The sequence below is a fragment of the Schistocerca piceifrons genome, chromosome 4, assembly GCF_021461385.2.
Source record: "Schistocerca piceifrons isolate TAMUIC-IGC-003096 chromosome 4, iqSchPice1.1, whole genome shotgun sequence".
Classification (NCBI taxonomy): domain Eukaryota; kingdom Metazoa; phylum Arthropoda; class Insecta; order Orthoptera; family Acrididae; genus Schistocerca; species Schistocerca piceifrons.
Window position 1 is genome coordinate 361,625,271 of NC_060141.1, and position 22,912 is coordinate 361,648,182.

Below are 22,912 nucleotides of genomic sequence, written 5' to 3' on the forward strand. Positions count from 1 at the left end.
GATAGGACATTGTCAGTTCAAATAGCATATTATTGTATGTGATATTTTCTAAATCATTGGTTCTAAACCATTAAAAGATTTGTCACTGAATATGTAGAGTGGCTAAATTATATATTTCTCCTCTAGGCGACTGTTAAAAGTAGAAAATATGTCCATGGTTGCTGCATCTGCATTTCATTGTACAGTTCCTGTGTAGATTGAGAACCGTATCTTCTTTATATATTTAATTTGTAGTTGCATGTAAAAGTGTAGGCCTGGTAAAAACAAGAAGACTGATTATGAGATCCCTCTAAGACAGTAGACTGTTTGTGAAAGAGAATGCTCTTAGGATGGTGTTTTTGTTTTAGCAAAGCATATGTGTTGTAGTTTTAATTTTTAATTTATGGTAATAGATTTTCAGTGATTTATTTATTCTGTTTTACTTTTAAACTCATGAAATGGAAGTACTCTGGGAGGAACTGCAATTTAAAAATTCCATTTAATCAGTTCTTCATGTTTTGTGTGAATAACGTAATAAACTTTGAATATTACAGTAATATTCAAAAAGACGAACCCTACTTAATTAACTTCTGTTTCATGAAATATAAATTGTGTGTGAATCATGAGCATACTGTTGAGAAAGAGGGGATCTAAAGTTTTGATTACCACCGTTAGAGCATTGATTGTCACGTAAACAACAGCCAGAGCACTTATGCCAACAGTAAGCCAGTGAGTAAGATGGCTAACATGCAGCATGAAGTTTTCTATGTTCCTGAGTTTGGGAGATGTTAGTTGCAGTTTCATTACAGAGGGTATTTTATCTCTAATACAGCATTGAACACCAGCAAGGACAAACATAAGCCATTGATTTATGCACTTCCAACAAACTGGATGTTTCTGCAAAGACTAACTCACAATCTGAGTACATGTGTTAGATGAGAACAAGAGATGAATTTATGTAACGTTTCTTCATAGTCCAAAAAAGTCCACCAATAAAGCTAGCAGAGAACTAGCAATACCTAAACCAACTTTATGGCAAGTTCGGAGGTGCCATTTGCTGTGCAAGCCGTGTTGCTTGCAACTTGTTCAGGCTTTTGTTGAAAATGACAAAGAAAAGCATATTGGATTTTGTGGTGACATGGTAAGGAAGATGGAAGATTGAACATTTCTGTCATGCATAATTTTTAGCAACAAAGGGTTGTTTCATTTTTGTTGTAAGGTAAACTGTTAGCATTGTTTGCTCATGGTGTCTTCAAAACCTCAGGGAAACATTACAACATGAGAAAGGCTCAGTGAAGCTAAATGTGCTTTGTACTTTACCCCAAAACAACGTTTATGGACCATTCTTTTTTGTAGAGGGAACTTTTAGTGGAATAATGTATCTGGACATATTGGAACAATGGTTTTTTCACCGCCTTAGCAAATACTCACAAGATTACATTTTTAACAGGATGGAACTCTGCCCCATTGGTCTCTTGATGTCAAAGATTTTTTGAGTCAGCTCCCTTTTTCAATAGTGGCAAGGCCGTATGGGAAAAGAAGACCTCTCTCTTACTTTCTGACTGCTGGAGTCTGATCAGAAGTCATGTGCCTTTTTCTTCTGGGGCTTTCTAAAAGAGGTAGCTTATGTTCCATCTATACCAAAATACTGGCCAATCTGCAAAACTGTATCACAGCTGTAATGAACTCAGTAACATAAGAGATGTTTCTTCATGTGTGAAGTGATTTTGGCTACCACTTATATGTTTGCCATCCAACAAGAAAGGGGCACATTGTTCATTTATAACCTATGTTTGTAAACTTTAAAGTTTATGTTTTCATCTGCATATCAGGTATTCATATCCAATTTATTCCATGAAATAAAAGTTAGTTATATTTGGTACATCTATTTGAATAAGCCTGTATTATAATATTTCTCTCTATACTTTTATAATAGATTGATGTCATAAATATGTCAACTATTGTACAGAATTCCATTTTATGTAATTGCATGAGTTTTGTGTCTTTCTTGATATATGAGAAACATTTGGCTGATTTTATTGCAGTAAAAAATACTGTTTGGAATGAGTCTGAAGTTTACATATGAAAATGTATATGTCATGTTGTGTGACACAAAAGCAGATATTTAAGTAAATCTATTTTTCCAGACAGTGTTGATGAGTGTGACCAATGTAAAATAATCCTTGAAGAGCTAGAGAATATTGATGATGACTGTGATCGGCATGGTATTACATTCATTAAAACTCAGGTAAATATTCTGGGATGTGATTTGAATATGGAAGCAATTAAAATGATATATCACATTTACCACAATATTCACTCGTATACTTAGATAGTGATTTGCAAAAATACACTATTTCATAATGATCTCAGACTTATCAAATCATTTACAAGAATAACACAAAAAAATGGCTCTGAGCACTATGGGACTTAACTTCTGAGGTCATCAGTCCCCTAGAACTTAGAACTACTTAAATCTCACTAACCTAAGGACATCACACACACCCATGCCCAAGGCAAGATTCGAACCTGCGACCGTAGTGGTCATGTGTTTCCACACTGTAGCGCCTAGAATAACACAGTTTCTCAGTAAATGTATAGATTCTTGAAAGATATTGGCTGATTAGGTGATTTGACATACACACACTATCTTCTGGTAACTTGTTGTTTTGATTTTTGTTGTTATTGGCTTCTCAGCAGCATTTTATTCAGTTTCCAAAGTGCTGAGCTGACATAATGGTGCAGTGATTAAAACATTAGACTTTTCTTTTGGATGAGTGAGATTTAATTCCTCAGTATTCGAAATTTATTTATGTTGTTTACCTAAATAAATTCAGTTGAATGTTAAGACAAATTTATAAACAAAGCCACTGCCAATTTTCTGCCCCATTAGTGCCCACTCCAAGCTTATCTTCCATCTCTACTGATCTGGGTGGTAATCGAACATTAACCCTTTAACTGCTCTGGACGTGTTAATGCGTGCACCTTTGTACTGTCCCTGTGTGTTCTGAACATGTGTATGCGCGCCACAGTTCAAATAACTAAAAATACTAACAGATCCTGTCATTTTATATTAATGCCTTTCTCGTCTTAATGAAAAAGCAGCCATTGGCTTCAACTTGCTGATGTGCTATCCACAATTAACAAACAACGGACAGAAATAATGTACATTTAGAATACACTGGATTAAGTCAGTGTCAAAATAACTTTAAATACACTCCTGGGAATTGAAATAAGAACACCGTGAATTCATTGTCCCAGGAAGGGGAAACTTTATTGACACATTCCTGGGGTCAGATACATCACATGATCACACTGACAGAACCACAGGCACATAGACACAGGCAACAGAGCATGCACAATGTCGGCACTAGTACAGTGTATATCCACCTTTCGCAGCAATGCAGGCTGCTATTCTCCCATGGAGACGATCGTAGAGATGCTGGATGTAGTCCTGTGGAACGGCTTGCCGTGTCATTTCCACCTGGCGCCTCAGTTGGACCAGCGTTCGTGCTGGACGTGCTGACCGCGTGAGACGACGCATCATCCAGTCCCAAACATGCTCAATGGGGGACAGATCCGGAGATCTTGCTGGCCAGGGTAGTTGACTTACACCTTCTAGAGCACGTTGGGTGGCACGGGATACATGTGGACGTGCATTGTCCTGTTGGAACAGCAAGTTCCCTTGCCGGTCTAGGAATAGTAGAACGATGGGTTCGATGACGGTTTGGATGTACCGTGCACTATTCAGTGTCCCCTCAACAATCACCAGTGGTGTACGGCCAGTGTAGGAGATCGCTCCCCACACCATGATGCCGGGTGTTGGCCCTGTGTGCCTCGGTCGTATGCAGTCCTGATTGTGGCGCTCACCTGCACGGCGCCAAACATGCATACGACCATCATTGGCACCAAGGCAGAAGTGACTCTCATCGCTGAAGACGACACGTCTCCATTCGTCCCTCCATTCACGCCTGTCGCGACACCACTGGAGGCGGGCTGCACGATGTTGGGGCGTGAGCGGAAGACGGCCTAACGGTGTGCGGGACCGTAGCCCAGCTTCATGGAGACGGTTGCGAATGGTCCTCGCCGATACCCCAGGAGCAACAGTGTCCCTAATTTGCTGGGAAGTGGCGGTGCGGTCCCCTACGGCACTGCGTAGGATCCTACGGTCTTGGCGTGCATCCGTGCGTCGCTGCGGTCCGGTCCCAGGTCGACGGGCACGTGCACCTTCCGCCGACCACTGGCGACAACATCGATGTACTGTGGAGACCTCACGCCCCACGTGTTGAGCAATTCGGCCGTACGTACACCCGGCCTCCTGCAGGCCCACTATACGCCCTCGCTCGAAGTCCGTCAACTGCACATACGGTTCACGTCCACGCTGTCGCGGCATGCTACCAGTGTTAAAGACTGCGATGGAGCTCTGTATGCCACGGCAAACTGGCTGACACTGACGGCGGCGGTGCACAAATGCTGCGCAGCTAGCGCCATTCGACGGCCAACACCGCGGTTCCTGGTGTGTCCGCTGTGCCGTGCGTGTGATCATTGCTTGTACAGCCCTCTCGCAGTGTCCGGAGCAAGTATGGTGGGTCTGACACACCGGTGTCAATGTGTTCTTTTTTCCATTTCCAGGAGTGTATATTAACATAACACTGTATAGTAAACGACCCATGACAGTGAAAGACTTATCATACAATTACGTTCAGAAGTATAAACAGAAATTATTGGTCAACAGATATGTTTATAAGATAGAAAAGTTCTACAAGACTGTGGTATCCTAAATGTAACATTTTTCTGTAGAGTAAAATCTTATTCTTGTACAACTGCATAAACACAAAATACTGACTAAATATGTTACATAACTGTGCTGTAAAACTATGATCACTACATTACCAAAAATGAGCGCTGCCTTACATGAGCACTGCCTTACATGAAAATGAGAGTGACATGCTCGAAGGTCTCTCGGGCATGCTGCCGGGTAGACTGGTTCTTGAAGAACGAATTTTCGACGGCGTAACATGCCATCATCATCAGGTTACTCCTGTTGACTGTCAACAGGAGTAACCTGATGGTGATGGCACGTTACGCCATTGAAAATTCATTCTACAATGACCAGTCTACCTGGCTGCATGCCTGAGAGACCTTCAAGCATCTCATTCGCCGGGAAAATCTACGAACACACATGAGAGTGACATGGTTTTCACCAGTTCCTGTTTGCTATTCCCCATGGCAGTCGTAGAAAACATTTCAGTGATACTCATATATCAGATTACTACAGTATTACACAAGCACTGCAAAAATATTGAGATAAGTTGGCAGCCATAAAAACTCGATTTCATTTTCAGTACATGACTGGAGTAAGTTACATAAAGGGAATGTTAGGCAAGATGAAATGAGAGCAGAAAGACTTTGTGTAGAATTAATAATGTAATTAACTCAGCACATTATGAGATGAGAGTCATCATGGGAACAGTATGTCACAGAAAATTCCCAATTTGCATTAGAATTAAGAATGTAATTAGTACGTATTACTGAAAAAAATGATTGTAGAGAGGCTGTTGCAGTTGAAATGTAAAGAGAATGGGTTTACAGTAACAGTTGGTAATTACTACTTATTGTGAATAGTTATGGACATTTTAAAACTTTGGCATATGCAGGGTTTCTATAAAGTTGTACTACCATTTCAAAAAATAGAGATAGAGCATCGTGGTTTATTGTAATATGCCAAACTGGTAATTTGCGTTTCCAGAAATGTGGAACATTCCTTCATATGAAAACAGGCACTTTTCCAGGTAGTCATTGTAAGTATCTATGGAGGTCAACATGGACATGTGAATGCATATCACAGATGATGATTATTTGGTTCCAATGATTGGACTATTTGCTCTTTGTATACAAAAAGGTGGAACCACTTATGTAACACTTTATGGAGAGTTGATCTTGCTTCATGCAATCTGTGTGTTGCATCACAAATTGAATTCAGTGAAATGCAACTTGCACTCCACCAACATATGTTGACATAGGGGGATGTCCACTTAGAGGAAGACCTATGACACTGGCTGTCTCTTTCAAGTTTTGGAACCATTGCATTATGCTTGTGTTTGCCAGAGGTTCCTGGAGTAAATAATTTTACAGTACCCTTGACATAGATTTGGATTCCACATACCAGATGACACATTGTGACTTCTTCTGGTCTGTTGCCACTTTGATGCACTCCAAGTCAAATCTAAAACACAGCACAAAAGAGAACAAGTTTTGAGAACTGCTGAATGTTTTACAACAAACTGTAATTATCTATCTAGTAGTTCCCAAGTCATGATTTTTTTTTAAATACTAGCAAGACTTCATCAACACATCATCACAATAACTGGATGTTAAAGGAAAGAAATCACTCTGAAATGCATTGTATTACTGTGATTGTCTTTTCTATTTCTTTGCTAGTTTCTCAGTGGTTTACTTGAAAGTAAATGTATCAAAAAGAAGTCATGGACCACATATTTTATGTAACTGTTTGATTCATATGTTATTTTCAAAGGTTGACAATCAGTTTTTTTTATTTCAAAAATAGGGAAGTAGTTTTTGTAATAGTGAAAGCTTATTACATTTTGAATCTTTGATCTCAGCTGTCTGTAGTAACACATAATATATTATCTTTGTCACATTAACTGTGTGTTTATTGTATATAATTTTTTATAAAATATTGAAGGTAATTAATGCAGAAGGCCAAAACATATATTGTGCAAGCAATATTCGAATTCATAGAAATATCTGAAAAAGGAAAAGACCTTTTCCATACCTTCAGGAAGAGAAGTTTGAGTTTAACTGTGGGCATTTATGCACGCGTAAGGAGAGATTCACCTGCTATTAAAGAAAACAAATCATTCTGGAATGCTGACTCATAATCAAAGCAGCAAAATGTGAACTGTGACTTTGCAAATCAATTTAGGGCTGAGCCTTGCTGTCCCAACTTTTGTTTGGTGTTGAGACATTTCAGCTACCACAGTGTAAAGAGGTTTCTGCCTAGCATACACATGCCACCCTCCTTGCTTCTAGATGCTGTTGTATCATAATTTAAAATATTTAAATTATACGAACACTATATTCATAGTCTTGGAAAGAGAGATCATGAATGTGTTAGCACACTGCGTAGTTTCTTTTTCTGAAAGAAGACCGGGGATGCAGTGTTCTTACTCATCCCAACAGCTAATAATCAAATCACCATCGTCAATGGTTTAAGCTCATATTTCAAAACACACAGTAAATAGGACTGAAATTTAACCAAGTTCATAGGGGTGAAATGTTATGGTCAAGATCTTTTCATTACAATCTGCCATAAATATTTCTCTCCAGTGCGATCAGAAAATGTTTCTTACGGATCACTCCAATTTAATGATTTTAAATGGTGAATGCTAGTTAGCAATTGATATTATACATTAAAAAATTAAATAATAGAAAGTTTTTGAAAATAAACGCTTTTCCACATAACAAAAGCTGGAAATTATGTTATTGAATAGTTGGAGCTTAAATGAGATGGCATCAGCACAACAGCATTCTTGAAGAGTGTGAGTTCAACTTACGTGAAATGATATATACTATTAGTTTAACAAAACTGGAAAAAAAAGAAATGTGGTGAAAATATGTATCAAACAATTTAATGATTTTCTTTTACCAATGTTCTGCTGTCATGTTTGGTCTGGTGAATACAATTTTTTTTACTCATAATGTTTGTGTGTGTCATTAAGTGGTTTTTATTATGTACCTTTCTTATATTTATAGGATGCTACTGTAGCAGAAGAGTATGGCGTATCAGATTTTCCTTCCTTGGTCTATTTTGAGCGCGCAATACCAAATGTTTTTGAAGGTATGTATTACAGGTGACTATGATTTCATTTTATTTACATTGACAGACTCATATCTCAGTATAAAAATCCAACATGATGAAAAGTTTGAACGTATTTGATTAATGAAATTTGTGACATTATTAATGTAGCTATTATTATTTTATAGCTGTCACAATATACAAGAATATTTTAACATCATATACTGTGGTTTTAAACCCATTACTTTGTTTATAAAATAGTTATATTGCGTATGCCAGTTTGAACATTTACATTACAAAGTTTATTTTATTACCTCAAACAATTTAAAATAAACTCTGTTTGAAAAACTTAAAGTACTCATGAATGACAAAAACTTAACACAAAATTAACTACCTTGTATAAAGAAAACTAAAGAAGAAGAAGCTACCTCATGTTCCTTGTTGTTGGGCACTCAGGGTTCCTATTTTGCATGAAGTCCAGTGGAAATTAATTAAAGTTTTACTGTTTGTCTTGTTATCATTGGTTTCTTCTTATCAGGAAACATATGGTCAGAAACTGCCCTTTGTTGGTGCTGAAACTTAAGGATTACAGGATTTCATTTAGTTCATGAATTGTAGTGTTTGTAATTAAGTAATAGAAGTTTGATGCAGTCACATGGTTTATTTGATGTGCTAAACATGTCTCTACAATAATAATATGTTGCCTAGCGCTAGTACATTCAGATTCATCCATCTGCTACAACTACTAGACTGCAAGATGGATGAGTGATTTGTAAGATTCTTCATTTGTTTGTAAAACAAGCTAAGTAGGAAAGTCTTTAACATCTGATATTAATAGCACTGTGAAGGCTGCTCCACTCTTGCCTTTGTACCACTTTCTTATAAAATAAAGTTTTATTTCTGGTTTGTTGATGCCTCTAACTCACTGCTTATAAGTCCGTGGTAGGTGACTGAATACCTGGCTCTGGAAATTCTTCCTCCCCCATTCTGCTGCTAGCTGCTGGAAAAGGGCCAGATGGGAAAACCACTACTGGGAGTGCATCAGTCCAGCAAGTCACAGGCACAGTATCATGGTATGGCATCGGTGGACAGTAGTGGGCAGGAATGATGATGGTATGGTCTGTGACATTGGCATTGATGTTTGCTGACAAAGATAGACAGCATGATCTCTTGTACCATTTAGGCTTCATCAGCAGCAACTTGATCAGATTATGAAACATAATCCCCAAATGTGTGAATATTTTGCAATAAACTTGCAACACTTTTCTGTAATGAAAAGGGTTAGTGATTCGCATGGTTATGCAGATCTCATTTTCTGTCCTCTGTCCTACATAACACACACTTTCATATGCCCAATAAGAATATAAATACATAACTTTCTATTACACAGCATATTTACAGTTCATCATTTGTATACATGTAAGTATGTGTAACTTCAGGTAATATGTTTTATTCAGGGGTTTTGCTAATGCATCAACTTTCCCATGTGATTCAATTGGTCAGTCACTTTGTTTATACTTCAGTTCCAGACACAGTCTTCTCTGTACCATGAAATGTTGCTCTTATCCGTTTGTAAACTATCTGCTCCAATAATTCAAGCAGTCTGCTTGGAAATAACCACACTGTTGTTTAACTGTCAGTAGTCAGTTGGTATGAGCTGAGTTCATGTGCTTCTATATCACATGTGAATACTAAACACTTGTTCACTGCCCATCTGCACTTCCTTACTCATGGTTCATTACCTATCTGCACCAGTTCTTCACTCGTCTGCACATTGGTGAGTACTGAATAATGTTTTCTTTTTTTCCGTGTACAAAGCAATACCCGCATGCTGTGCATATGACACTTCCCTCGACATTACTCTCACATCAGCATCTCTAATCAATTAGTACTGTACCCCTGAATTCTCCTTAAAATCACTGAACATTTCCTGTAGTTAAAATACTTATCAACCAATGCACAAAGTGTCATTTATAGAGCATTTGACCAACCTAACCACTTCATCCACATATCTGCACATAATAACAAAATACATAAACACTCACACATCAACCTAGTATATTTCAGATGTCACACAGTAAATACTGAGCAAATCTCTCTGGGATCAATGTAATTCAGTCCAGATAAACATAACTTAATGCTTGATTATAATAGAGGGAAACATTCCACATAGAAAAAATATATCTAAAAACAAAGATGATGTGACTTACCAAATGAAAGTGCTGGCAGGTCGACAGACACACAAACAAACACAAACATACACACAAAATACAAGCTTTCGCAACAAACTGTTGCCTCATCAGGAAAGAGGGAAGGAGAGGGAAAGACGAAAGGATGTGGGTTTTAAGGGAGAGGGTAAGGAGTCATTCCAATCCCGGGAGCGGAAAGACTTACCTTAGGAGGAAAAAAGGACAGGTATACACTCGCACACACACACATATCCATCCACACATACAGACACAAGCAGTATGTGTGGATGGATATGTGCGTGTGTGCGAGTGTATACCTGTCCTTTTTTCCCCCTAAGGTAAGTCTTTCCGCTCCCGGGATTGGAATGACTCCTTACCCTCTCCTTTAAAACCCACTTCCTTTCGTCTTCCCCTCTCCTTCCCTCTTTCCTGATGAGGCAACAGTTTGTTGCGAAAGCTTGAATTTTGTGTGTATGTTTGTGTTTGTTTGTGTGTCTATCGACCTGCCAGCGCTTTTGTTCGGTAAGTCACCTCATCTTTGTTTTTATATATAATTTTTCCCACGTGGAATGTTTCCTTCCATTATATTGGTATATATTTATTTATATATGTCTGCCTGTGTCTGTACGTGTGGACCGATATGTGTGTGCGTGTGCGAGTGCACACCCGTCCCTCCCCCCTCCCAAGGCAAGCCCCCCCGCTCCCGGGACTGGAACGACTCCCCACCTCCCCCCCCAAAAAACCCACATCCCCCCATCCCTCCCCCTCCCCCCCCCCCCCTTCCCGACGAGGCAACCGTTGGTCGCGAAAGCCAGAATTCCGCGTGCACGCCCGTGTTTGTCCGTGTGTCTATCGACCCGCCAGCGCCCCCGTTCGGCAAGTCACTTCATCCCTATTTTTATATATATATATATATATATATATATATATAGGGAGACATTCCACGTAGGAAAAATATATCTAAAAACAAAGATGATGTGACCCACCAAACGAAAGCGCCGGCAGGCCGACAGACACACAAACAAACACAAACACAGACACAAAATTCAAGCCTTCGCAACAAACTGCCGCCCCACCAGGAAAGAGGGAAGGAGAGGGAAAGACGAAAGGATGCGGGTCCCAAGGGAGAGGGCAAGGAGCCACCCCAATCCCGGGAGCGGAAAGACCCACCCCAGGGGGAAAAAAGGACGGGTACACACTCGCACACACACACACACACATCCACCCACACATATACAGACACAAGCAGACATATTTGAAGACAAAGAGTTTGGGCAGAGATGTCAGTCGAGGCAGAAGTGCAGAGGCAAAGATGTTGTTGAATGACAGGTGAGGTATGAGTGGCGGCAACTTGAAATTAGCGGAGATTGAGGCCTGGTGGATAACGAGAAGAGAGGATATATTGAAGAGCAAGTTCCCATCTCCGGAGTTCGGATAGGTTGGTGTTAGTGGGAAGTATCCAGATAACCCGGACGGTGTAACACTGTGCCAAGATGTGCTGGCCGTGCACCAAGGCATGTTTAGCCACAGGGTGATCCTCATTACCAACAAACACTGTCTGCCTGTGTCCATTCATGCGAATGGACAGTTTGTTACTGGTCATTCCCACATAGAATGCGTCACAGCGTAGGCAGGTCAGTTGGTAGATCACGTGGGTGCTCTCACACGTGGCTCTGCCTTTGATCGTGTACACCTTCCGGGTTACAGGACTGGAGTAGGTGGTGGTGGGAGGGTGCATGGGACAGGTTTTACACCGGGGGCGGTTACAAGGATAGGAGCCAGAAGGTAGGGAGAGTGGTTTGGGGATTTCATAGGGATGAACTAACAGGTTACGAAGGTTAGGTGGACGACGGAAAGACACTCTTGGTGGAGTGGGGAGGATTTTATGAAGGATGGATCTCATTTCAGGGCAGGATTTGAGGAAGTCGTATCCCTGCTGGAGAGCCACATTCAGAGTCTGGTCCAGTCCCGGAAAGTATCCTGTCACAAGTGGGGCACTTTTGTGGTTCTTCTGTGGGGGATTCTGGGTTCGAGGGGATGAGGAAGGGGCTCTGGTTATTTGCTTCTGTACCAGGTCGGGAGGGTAGCTGCGAGATGCGAAAGCTGTTGTCAGGTTGTTGGTGTAATGGTTCAGGGATTCCGGACTGGAGCAGATTCGTTTGCCACGAAGACCTAGGCTGTAGGGAAGGGACCGTTTGATGTGGAATGGGTGGCAGCTGTCATAATGGAGGTACTGTTGCTTGTTGGTGGGTTTAATGTGGACGGACGTGTGAAGCTGGCCATTGGACAGGTGGAGGTCAACGTCAAGGAAAGTGGCATGGGATTTGGAGTAGGACCAGGTGAATCTGATGGAACCAAAGGAGTTGAGGTTGGAGAGGAAATTCTGAAGTTCTTCTTCACTGTGAGTCCAGATCATGAAGATGTCATCAATAAATCTGTACCAAACTTTGGGTTGGCAGGCCTGGGTAACCAAGAAGGCTTCCTCTAAGCGACCCATGAATAGGTTGGCGTACGAGGGGGCCATCCTGGTACCCATGGCTGTTCCCTTTAATTGTTGGTATGTCTGGCCTTCAAAAGTGAAGAAGTTGTGGGTCAGGATGAAACTGGCTAAGGTGATGAGGAAAGAGGTTTTAGGTAGGGTGGCAGGTGATCGGCGTGAAAGGAAGTGCTCCATCGCAGCGAGGCCCTGGACGTGTGGAATATTTGTGTATAAGGAAGTGGCATCAATGGTTACAAGGATGGTTTCCGGGGGTAACAGATTGGGTAAGGATTACAGGTGTTCGAGAAAGTGGTTGGTGTCTTTGATGAAGGATGGGAGACTGCATGTAATGGTTGAATCTGGGAGTGGGGCTGAAGGTGAGGCCTTTGGATAGGACAGAGGTTTCGGATTGGGAGAGAGGTTTGGAGGAAAGGTTAACTACTGAATTAGGGTGTTGTGGTTCCAGGTTGTGTTGATTGGAATTTTGAGGTTTTGGAGGGAGTGGAGCTGGAAGTGGGAGATTGAGTAGATGGGAGAGACTGGGTTGGTGTGCAATGAGATTCAAACCAAACAGCCCTCGTCAAAGATTTACTGTCCTACACCCGTACTCTCTGCTGGAAATATCACTTTGCCACGAAGAAAAATGATCCGAATCCTACTCCTAATGATCCAACTCCCCAAGACACCATCCAAATTGAACCCTGCCTGGTACAGTTCCGTCCTCCGTCAAAGCGGGACCCACCTCCTCTTCCTCAAAATCACCCTCTCCAAACCTTCCAGGAATTTCTGACTTCCAGCCTTGCTTCTCAATCCTTCTTAAAAAACCTTAATCCTACTCCCAACATCACCACTGCTGAAGCCCAGGCTATCCGTGATCTGAAGGCTGACCGATCCATCGTCATTCTTCCGGCGGACAAGGGTTCCACAACCATGGTACTTGATCGTCGGGAGTATGTGGCTGAGGGACTGCATCAGCTTTCAGACAACACCACATACAAAGTTTGCCAAGGTAACCCCATTCCCGATGTCCAGGCGGAGCTTCAAGGAATCCTCAGAACCTTAGGCCCCCTGCAAAACATTTCACCTGACTCCATCAACCTCCTGACCCCACCAACACCCCGCACCCCTGCCTTCTACCTTCTTCCTAAAATCCACAAAACCAATCATCCCGGCCGCCCCATTGTAGCTGGTTACCAAGCCCCCACAGAACGCATCTCTGCCTACGTAGATCAACACCTTCAACCCATTACATGCAGTCTCCCATCCTTCATCAAAGACACCAACCACTTTCTCGAACGCCTGTAATCCTTACCCAATCTGTTACCCCCGGAAACCATCCTTGTAACCATTGATGCCACTTCCTTATACATAAATATTCCACACGTCCAGGGCCTCGCTGCGATGGAGCACTTCCTTTCACGCCGATCACCTGCCACCGTACCTAAAACCTCTTTCCTCATCACCTTAGCCAGTTTCATCCTGACCCACAACTTCTTCACTTTTGAAGGCCAGACATACCAACAATTAAAGGGAACAGCCATGGGTACCAGGATGGCCCCCTCGTACGCCAACCTATTCATGGGTCGCTTAGAGGAAGCCTTCTTGGTTACCCAGGCCTGCCAACCCAAAGTTTGGTACAGATTTATTGATGACATCTTCATGATCTGGACTCACAGTGAAGAAGAACTTCAGAATTTCCTCTCCAACCTCAACTCCTTTGGTTCCATCAGATTCACCTGGTCCTACTCCAAATCCCATGCCACTTTCCTTGACGTTGACCTCCACCTGTCCAATGGCCAGCTTCACACGTCCGTCCACATTAAACCCACCAACAAGCAACAGTACCTCCATTATGGCAGCTGCCACCCATTCCACATCAAACGGTCCCTTCCCTACAGCCTAGGTCTTCGTGGCAAACGAATCTGCTCCAGTCCGGAATCCCTGAACCATTACACCAACAACCTGACAACAGCTTTCGCATCTCGCAGCTACCCTCCCGACCTGGTACAGAAGCAAATAACCAGAGCCACTTCCTCATCCCCTCGAACCCAGAATCCCCCACAGAAGAACCACAAAAGTGCCCCACTTGTGACAGGATACTTTCCGGGACTGGACCAGACTCTGAATGTGGCTCTCCAGCAGGGATACGACTTCCTCAAATCCTGCCCTGAAATGAGATCCATCCTTGATGAAATCCTCCCCACTCCACCAAGAGTGTCTTTCCGTCGTCCACCTAACCTTCGTAACCTGTTAGTTCATCCCTATGAAATCCCCAAACCACTCTCCCTACCTTCTGGCTCCTATCCTTGTAACCGCCCCCGGTGTAAAACCTGTCCCATGCACCCTCCCACCACCACCTACTCCAGTCCTGTAACCCGGAAGGTGTACACGATCAAAGGCAGAGCCACGTGTGAGAGCACCCACGTGATCTACCAACTGACCTGCCTACGCTGTGACGCATTCTATGTGGGAATGACCAGTAACAAACTGTCCATTCGCATGAATGGACACAGGCAGACAGTGTTTGTTGGTAATGAGGATCACCCTGTGGCTAAACATGCCTTGGTGCACGGCCAGCACATCTTGGCACAGTGTTACACCGTCCGGGTTATCTGGATACTTCCCACTAACACCAACCTATCCGAACTCCGGAGATGGGAACTTGCTCTTCAATATATCCTCTCTTCTCGTTATCCACCAGGCCTCAATCTCCGCTAATTTCAAGTTGCCGCCACTCATACCTCACCTGTCATTCAACAACATCTTTGCCTCTGCACTTCTGCCTCGACTGACATCTCTGCCCAAACTCTTTGTCTTCAAATATGTCTGCTTGTGTCTGTATATGTGTGAGTGGATGTGTGTGTGTGTGTGCGAGTGTGTACCCGTTCTTTTTTCCCCCTGGGGTGGGTCTTTCCGCTCCCGGGATTGGGGTGGCTCCTTGCCCTCTCCCTTGGGACCCGCATCCTTTAGTCTTTCCCTCTCCTTCCCTCTTTCCTGGTGGGGCGGCAGTTTGTTGCGAAGGCTTGAATTTTGTGTGTGTGTTTGTGTTTGTTTGTGTGTCTGTCGGCCTGCCGGCGCTTTCGTTTGGTGGGTCACATCATCTTTGTTTTTAGATATATTTTTCCTATGTGGAATGTTTCCCTCTATTATATATATATATATATATATATATATATATATATATATATATATATATATATATATATATATATAAATAGGGCGCGAACGGGGGCGCTGGCGGGTCGATAGACACACGGACAAACACGGGCGTGCACGTGGAATTCTGGCTTTCGCGACCAACGGTGGCCTCGTCGGGAGGGGGGGGGGGAGGGGGAGGGAGGGGGTGATGTGGGTTTTGGGGGGGGGGGGGGAGTCGTTCTAGTCCCGGGAGCGGGGGGGCTTGCCTTGGGAGGGGGGGAGGGACGGGTGTGCACTCGCACACGCACACACATATCCGTCCACACGTACAGACACAGGCAGATATATATATATATATATATATATATATATATATATATATATATATATATATATATATATATATATATATGTCTGCATGTGTCTTTATGTGTGGATGGATATGTGTGTGTGTGCGAGTGTATACCTGTCCTTTTTTCCTCCTAAGATAAGTCTTTCCGCTCCCGGGATTGGAATGACTCCTTATTCTCTCCCTTAAAACCCACATCCTTTCGTCTTTCCCTCTCCTTCCCTCTTTCCTGATGAGGCAACAGTTTGTTGCGAAAGCTTGAATTTTGTGTGTATGTTTGTGTTTGTTTGTGTGTCTGTCGACCTGCCAGCACTTTCATTTGGGAAGTCACATCATCTTTGTTTTTAGATATAACTTAATGCTTGCTCAGAATACTATATATCAGTATCTTGGAAATACCTGACCAGTCACATAAAACACTCAGTGAGAAGTAGAGGAAGCAAACTAAACTCCGTCTGAACAGGCCTTGGAAGGCCCAATGCTACCGACTGGTCACCGTGTCATCCTCAGCCCACAGGTGTCACTGGATGTGGATATTGAGGGGCATGTGGTCAGCACACTGCTCTGCCAGCTGTATGTCAGTTTATGAGACCAGAGCTGCTACTTTTCAATCAAGTAGCTCCTCAGTTTGCCTCACAAGGGCTAAGTGCACCCCACTTGCCAACAGTGCTCGGCAGACCGGATGGTCACCCATCAAAAGTGCTAGCCCAGCCAGCAGTGCTTAACTTTGGTGATCCGATGGGAACTGGTGTTATCACTGTGGCAAGGCCATTGGCAGAGAAAGCAAATCGTGTGAAAATTTAACTTTCTATACATTCTTGCACACTGTTGCACTAACACTTCTATAAACAGCACTGTAAACACCTTTGAACATTCTAATCTGTATGTGATAATTCTGCATACCATTCCTATGACAGTAGTTTATGTACCTTTTAAATATGATAGAACGTTTCCATTGAAATAAGGTTGCTCATAACTTCTTATGATCATGATCAAAATACAGTTCTTCCATATTCCCAGAATTTTGGTAGCACAGTAAGTCTGCACCTGGATTCATAATTCTCAAGATAATTTACAACCCTGTGTACAAATACTCTCTTTTCTCCACTTTTTTATTCATCAGTGATGACTTCAGATGATTGCATATTAAAGTTTTGTCTCTTACTTAAAAATGCCCCCATTATGTGATGCGCTTGTCATAAAACTTTTTTCACTCATCAGACTTGGCGTGAAGGTTAATCAGTGCTTGTCTGATTTTGCCCTCATGTGATACTTTTGTTGTTTTTTACTTCATTATGGGTCCTGACCACTCATTGTGTGTGGGTTGTCCGAACATAAGCTCTTGTGGCTATAACCACTCATCATTTGTTACAGTTGATTCACACTTTCTTCAAAAGTTGTTGATAGGCTCCTACTTTTCAAACAATATGTTTGCATAAATGGGTTCATCTCTCTAAAAGCATGCCCAGCAAGAGTCATTTCTTGATTAAATGAGTATCAGCCAGAAATCGTTTAAATTAGAAAGAGTTCCATATTTTACTGGCAAATTGTGTCCCATTATATGACAGTAAAGCATCAGGTTTGCCTACAGTGAGTAAGTAGTCATCAGGCATGTGCCTAGTAACTGATGTGCTGATAGCTTTCTTAAATGCGTACAACTTCATGCATTTGTAAAAATATTCAAGATCTAAGTGAAGGTGCAAATTTGTCAATTGGTACAATTTCCATCAGTTTCATAATTGGATATGATTCACCTCTTCTACATTTATTCAGTTCTTTACTTTTCTGGCAAATAACACATTTTCTCAAAGTGTTTTGTATTTGCCTTCATATGTTGTTGAAGCAGTAGTTCTCAGCTAACTTTTTCATACACTTAAGCGCATCATACTGCCCCCAACTGTAATGGGGATACCAAACCAATTTCCCATGTGATTCACACAAAATGCATACCATCTAATGATCATTGTTAATGTGCTGCAGGTAGAACAAAATTGTCACAACTGATGACATAGTGTCGACACAGTTTGTCATGACTCCTCTGTCGAAACCTCTCTCATGCTTCTTGTCAGTAGATCCTGTTCATGCAACTCAGACATATGGTGACACCCATCCAAGAAGTACAACAACACTTGATTTTTATCAGTAAAACCTTGATATACAGGTTAGTTCAGGATTTACATATTCAGTTCTAACCTACAGATAACTGTGATAAAACATGTTCAGTTATGTTTTGTTCTTCCTTGAAGTAAAATATTTCAAATTCGTTCTCTTGAGGAGAAAGTGTCCATCTAGTGAGTCATGGGTGAAGCAGCTTGCAACACAAAAGAAAACTCAAAGGCTTGTGACCAATAAAGATGTTAATGTGATGTCTGTATAGATAATGATGAAAGTGGTGGAGTGCCCATATGATTGCAATTGCTTCTAATTCAGTCTCTGAAGAGACCCATTCACAGGTATCTAAGACCCAGCTACCAACTCCTATTGTACAGAAGGTTGACTTTCCATTAATTCCTTGAATTTTGAATAGACAGAACCCCAAGCCTATTCTGAAAGCATCCATCATAAATTCAAATTCTGGATTCATAAGGGGATGGTACAACATTCTGGCATTACTGAACTTCCTCTTGATTCCTTCAGAAGCTCATTGGTATCTGTCATTATGCTTCTTCGTTAACCTTAGTACTTCATTGTTTAGTGATTGGATGTTCATCTACTGTCAATAAAATTTTCAGAGCCATAGGAATGGTCTCAGTTGTTTCTTGTTGTATGGTCTCATAAACTTTCTGCTGGCACTTACCTTTACTGGATCAGAGTAATTCCTTCCAGTGTTACTACATATTCTAAATATTTCACTTCTTTCCATCCAAATTTAGATTTGGTGAGATTTACTGTTATTCTAGCATTGTGAAATGCTTGCAGTAGTCTCTTAATCAGTTTTAATGTACTTCCCAAGTCTCCTTTTCCATCGACAAATCATCCACATATACATTAACTTTTTTCAGTAGGTCATCTCGCACAGCTTGAAATGTTTCCTGGGTATCTCTGTGACAGTTCCACTGAGTAAAGTAATGTGTTAGATGGAAGGTACACTGCTGATGCCTAAACATTTTTCTCATTACTTACATCTTGACTTGAAAATCTCTCTCTCTCTCTCTTTCTCTCACCCTCTCCCTCTCTCCCTCTCTCCTTCTTGCTCTCCCTCTCCCTCCCCCTCTTTCCCTCTCTTCAAATCAACATCCACCTATACCATGTATGCCTTGTATTGTTGAGTTGTTCTCCTTTTCGGTGTGCTGCTGAGTGCTGAAAACTCGACAGTGGACCACTTCTCTCCCATTTACTAAATGAGATAATTTTCTTCTTTTGTAAACCACATATATTGTAACACCTCTTGATACTCAAGAAACAGTTTCTAACAATTCTCTGCTCACTTGACTCATGTATTTCAAACACATTCACAATGATCAGAGTCACTGTTAATAGCAGACTCTACTAACTCGAGTCTGCAGCTCATGGTGTAGTGGTCAGCACTGCTGCCCCTGGATCACGGGATCCCAGGTACGACTGCTGGCCAGGTTGCGATTTTCTCCACTGAGGGACTGGGTGCTTGAGTTATCCTCATCATTTCATCACCTGTCAGGAAATAGTGAGACTGGATAGTGAAAAGATTGAGAATTTGTGCAGGCACTGACAACCATGCCACTGAGTGACCCAAAAACCAAATCATCATCATGATCATCATCTACTAACTTGAACTTCTTTTGTTCTGTGACTTTTTCATGAATTGTCACAACCATCTTCTTCCAAGGGGGCTGGTGCAACTCTGAGGCAGGAGTCCTCTGCATGGAGAAAACATTAAGAACAGCAAGTGTTGCCAAACATAAGCCACCAACAGCATTGCCACATCCTGTAGCAACACCATCTCCATTGCCATTTAGTTACCAGGCAAATACAGAGAAACCCCATGCGTAAATGTGAGTCCCACTTTCCAAATTACATTAAATAAATTTCATTCAGCTGTTGACGATCATTATTTGTTGGTCCTAAATACACTGTGCAACGCATCACCTTAACAAAGTTGTATGTTATGCAATAATTTACATGACTACTCTGCAGTTCACCCTTAAGTGCTTGACAAAGGGTTCATCAACCTACCTTCATGCTATTTCTTTATCATTTCACTCTCGAACAATTTGGTGGAGAACGGAACACTTAACTCTTTCCGTGTCGGACCTGATTTGATTTTTTTCTTATTTTCATAAATTTTTTTTATTACGATGATCATTTCAGCCTATGTAGATGGGTATCAACAAAATATTTTCACACGTTTTTGATGTGCTTGTTCCGATTTGTGTTCTTGATAATTATAATCCCTAGGCATTTAATAGAATTGACAGCCTTTGGAGTCATGTGCTTTACAATGTAACCCAAAATACATTCTAATGCAGCAATGAAAATTCCTCCACACAAATTCAGACCAAATGATAGATCTCAATTTTGTAACTGTGGCTCACAACTCTGAATGCAGTGTAATAACCTTGAATCCTTCTTAAAAGCTGTGTGCCAGTATGATTAATGTAAAATGTTACTTGTCAAGTACTTCATTCTGTAGCTTTTTATATTTATTGTTCTAAGTTCTTTGGTCTAGTTCAACTTCAGTCAAAATCTTGTTAAGTACTCTTCCATGTAACACAAGTATAATAATGTTTGAAGTTTATTCACTGCTAGCAACAAATTGTTGTGTGGGCTTTTACTTTCTTCAGTAACATTCCATTCTAACATCTGGCATGTTTCCTTACTTACAGCAGCTCTCTTGGTGGAGGAAACTGGATTAATTGGCATATCAAATGGTTTGTGTGGTTTAAGTTGAAATTTTTATTCATACTTTTGGATGACACCTAGTGTGTTCTGAAACATGCCTGCATGCAGAAAGAGAATTGATTTAATCTCTTTTTGGTTTACTTCATCTAGGTGATCAGATTCCTGCATCTTGTCAGCAGTTGCTTTCATAGCAATCAGTATCAGTCAGATTCATTTACACTTCTTCTCCCTGTATTCACGTTGAAGTTTACCTTCAGTAAGATCAATTCTTCCTCTAATATCCCAATTAAACAATCAACCACTTTATTCTATATGTTCCAGCACTTTCTCACTAATTTCAGTTTTGATCTGTGCTGGAATCTTCACTGGATGTCTGTGGTTGCCTACTGCACCCAAATCTTGATGTTACTTGCTGGTAGTGTCAGAATTTCCGTGTTCTTCTTCCACTGATTGTGTCTTTTGTCGGCTTTTTTGTTTTCTCCTTTACACTTGTTTATGGCAGCTTAGCTCAAATGATGCTCATTATTTGTATTTGATTCCTGATTTAAAGTGTCTCTAATTAATTCCACATTCTGGCACCTACTGAAACAGATCTTCCTTGTGCCTTGACAATTCCCTGTGGCTCAGCACTTACACATGTGATCGTTATGCATTTCTTTGTCTCTTTATAACTCCTTTGATTTTCTGTGTGTGATTGCTGATGGCATGTTCTGCTTTGAATCTCTGTTTTTCCTGGTTTTTTTCTGTCTAATTTCCCCTGTCATATCCTTTAGTGTTTCTGTCTTCTCATCTACTGTCCTATGGTCTCCTTTGGTTAAATCTCTCCCATCATTTCTGTTTCAGTACAGCATGTGTCACATTCCATTGAGCACTGTGCCTCTTGCATCATTCTTTCCTCTCGCTTGGTGATTGTAACAACTGCCAGAATCAACATATCTTTCTCATAAATCACCTGTCCCTGGGAAATACACTGGCTTCCATTACCTTAAAAAATGAACTGATCATCAGTCTCCTCTCTGGTCTCTGTGAGGCCCCAGTTTTTTAAATTTTCTGGATGTCAGTCTGCAGAACCTCCCTTTCCCAGTATTTAGCCTTATTCAAATATTCTTGAAAATAGTATCAAAGACATCCTTAAGATGGATTAAATGGCTCTAGATTCAGTACTTCCTTCCATAATCTGTCCTTTATTCCCTTGGACCAGTATTTATGTAGAAAAGTTTCTTCAATTTCGTCATATCTATTATAACCATCTGCATCTTCAGCAGCTCCAGTGTAACATCTCCCTGCATAAATTCTCCTGCAAATTTTATTTTGTGTCTGGCACTCCAGTTCTGGGGAAAGATTTTATGAACATGACTGAATGTACATCTTTCCTTTCCAGTAGTAATGTCATGAACTGTTGATGCTTTAGCATGCTACCTTTTGTTATGTAAGTGGTAACATTTGGTTCTACAGATCCTCATATCAGTGACAGTAGTAATTTTCAGCTCCAGTCATGTAAGCAGACTAATGAATTCAAATCCAGTATGTTGTGACATAATGTCTGGACGTGTATCCATTGAAAATACATTCTACATAACTAGGTTGTTTTTTTTACTGTCCTATTCACTCTGCATTTTATTTAATCTCATTCACTTCACATTGGTTAGATGTCAGTCTTCATTTCTCCAATGGAATTTGGTATAGCACTTGCTTTATGATCTGTACCTGAACTCATGATTTGCAGTCTGATTTCCATCGCATTCACAATGTAATTTACCTTGACTTCAGTTTTATTGACCTTGTTTATCAGGATTTCTTTCATATTCATCAAACTTCTGATCCATGAATTCTCCTAGATATTGAACTGTTTCTGTTTTGTTCCAGTTAAAGGCCTTCTCTGCAGACTTATCAAGCTCTCCATTTTTGTCTTCTACTACCTAAATTTCGTATCAGACATTTCTTTCATTTGCTTACCCTTTTCTTCTACCCATTTCTTGAACCTGCATACAACCTCTGTTGAAATATTGTCCACTTTCTTCTGTTGAAATATTGTCCACTTTCTCCAAAATGTCCTTATTTCAACTAACTTCTTTTAAAATAGCTTTAATTTTGCAAACTTCTTATGAAGTATCTTTAATTTTGCTAACCTCCTCCAAAAC

General features: G+C 41.1%; 1 protein-coding gene across 1 annotated transcript in view; it reads left to right on the plus strand.

Moving 5' to 3' along the window:
* Window positions 1-22,912, plus strand: part of LOC124794951 — a 461,391-nt gene that overhangs the window by 372,682 nt on the left and 65,797 nt on the right. Inside the window, exons 27-28 of the mRNA XM_047258666.1 lie at window positions 2,127-2,227; window positions 7,756-7,840. Of these exons, the coding sequence (XP_047114622.1) occupies window positions 2,127-2,227; window positions 7,756-7,840 (186 nt within the window). The remainder of the gene's footprint in view (window positions 1-2,126; window positions 2,228-7,755; window positions 7,841-22,912) is intronic.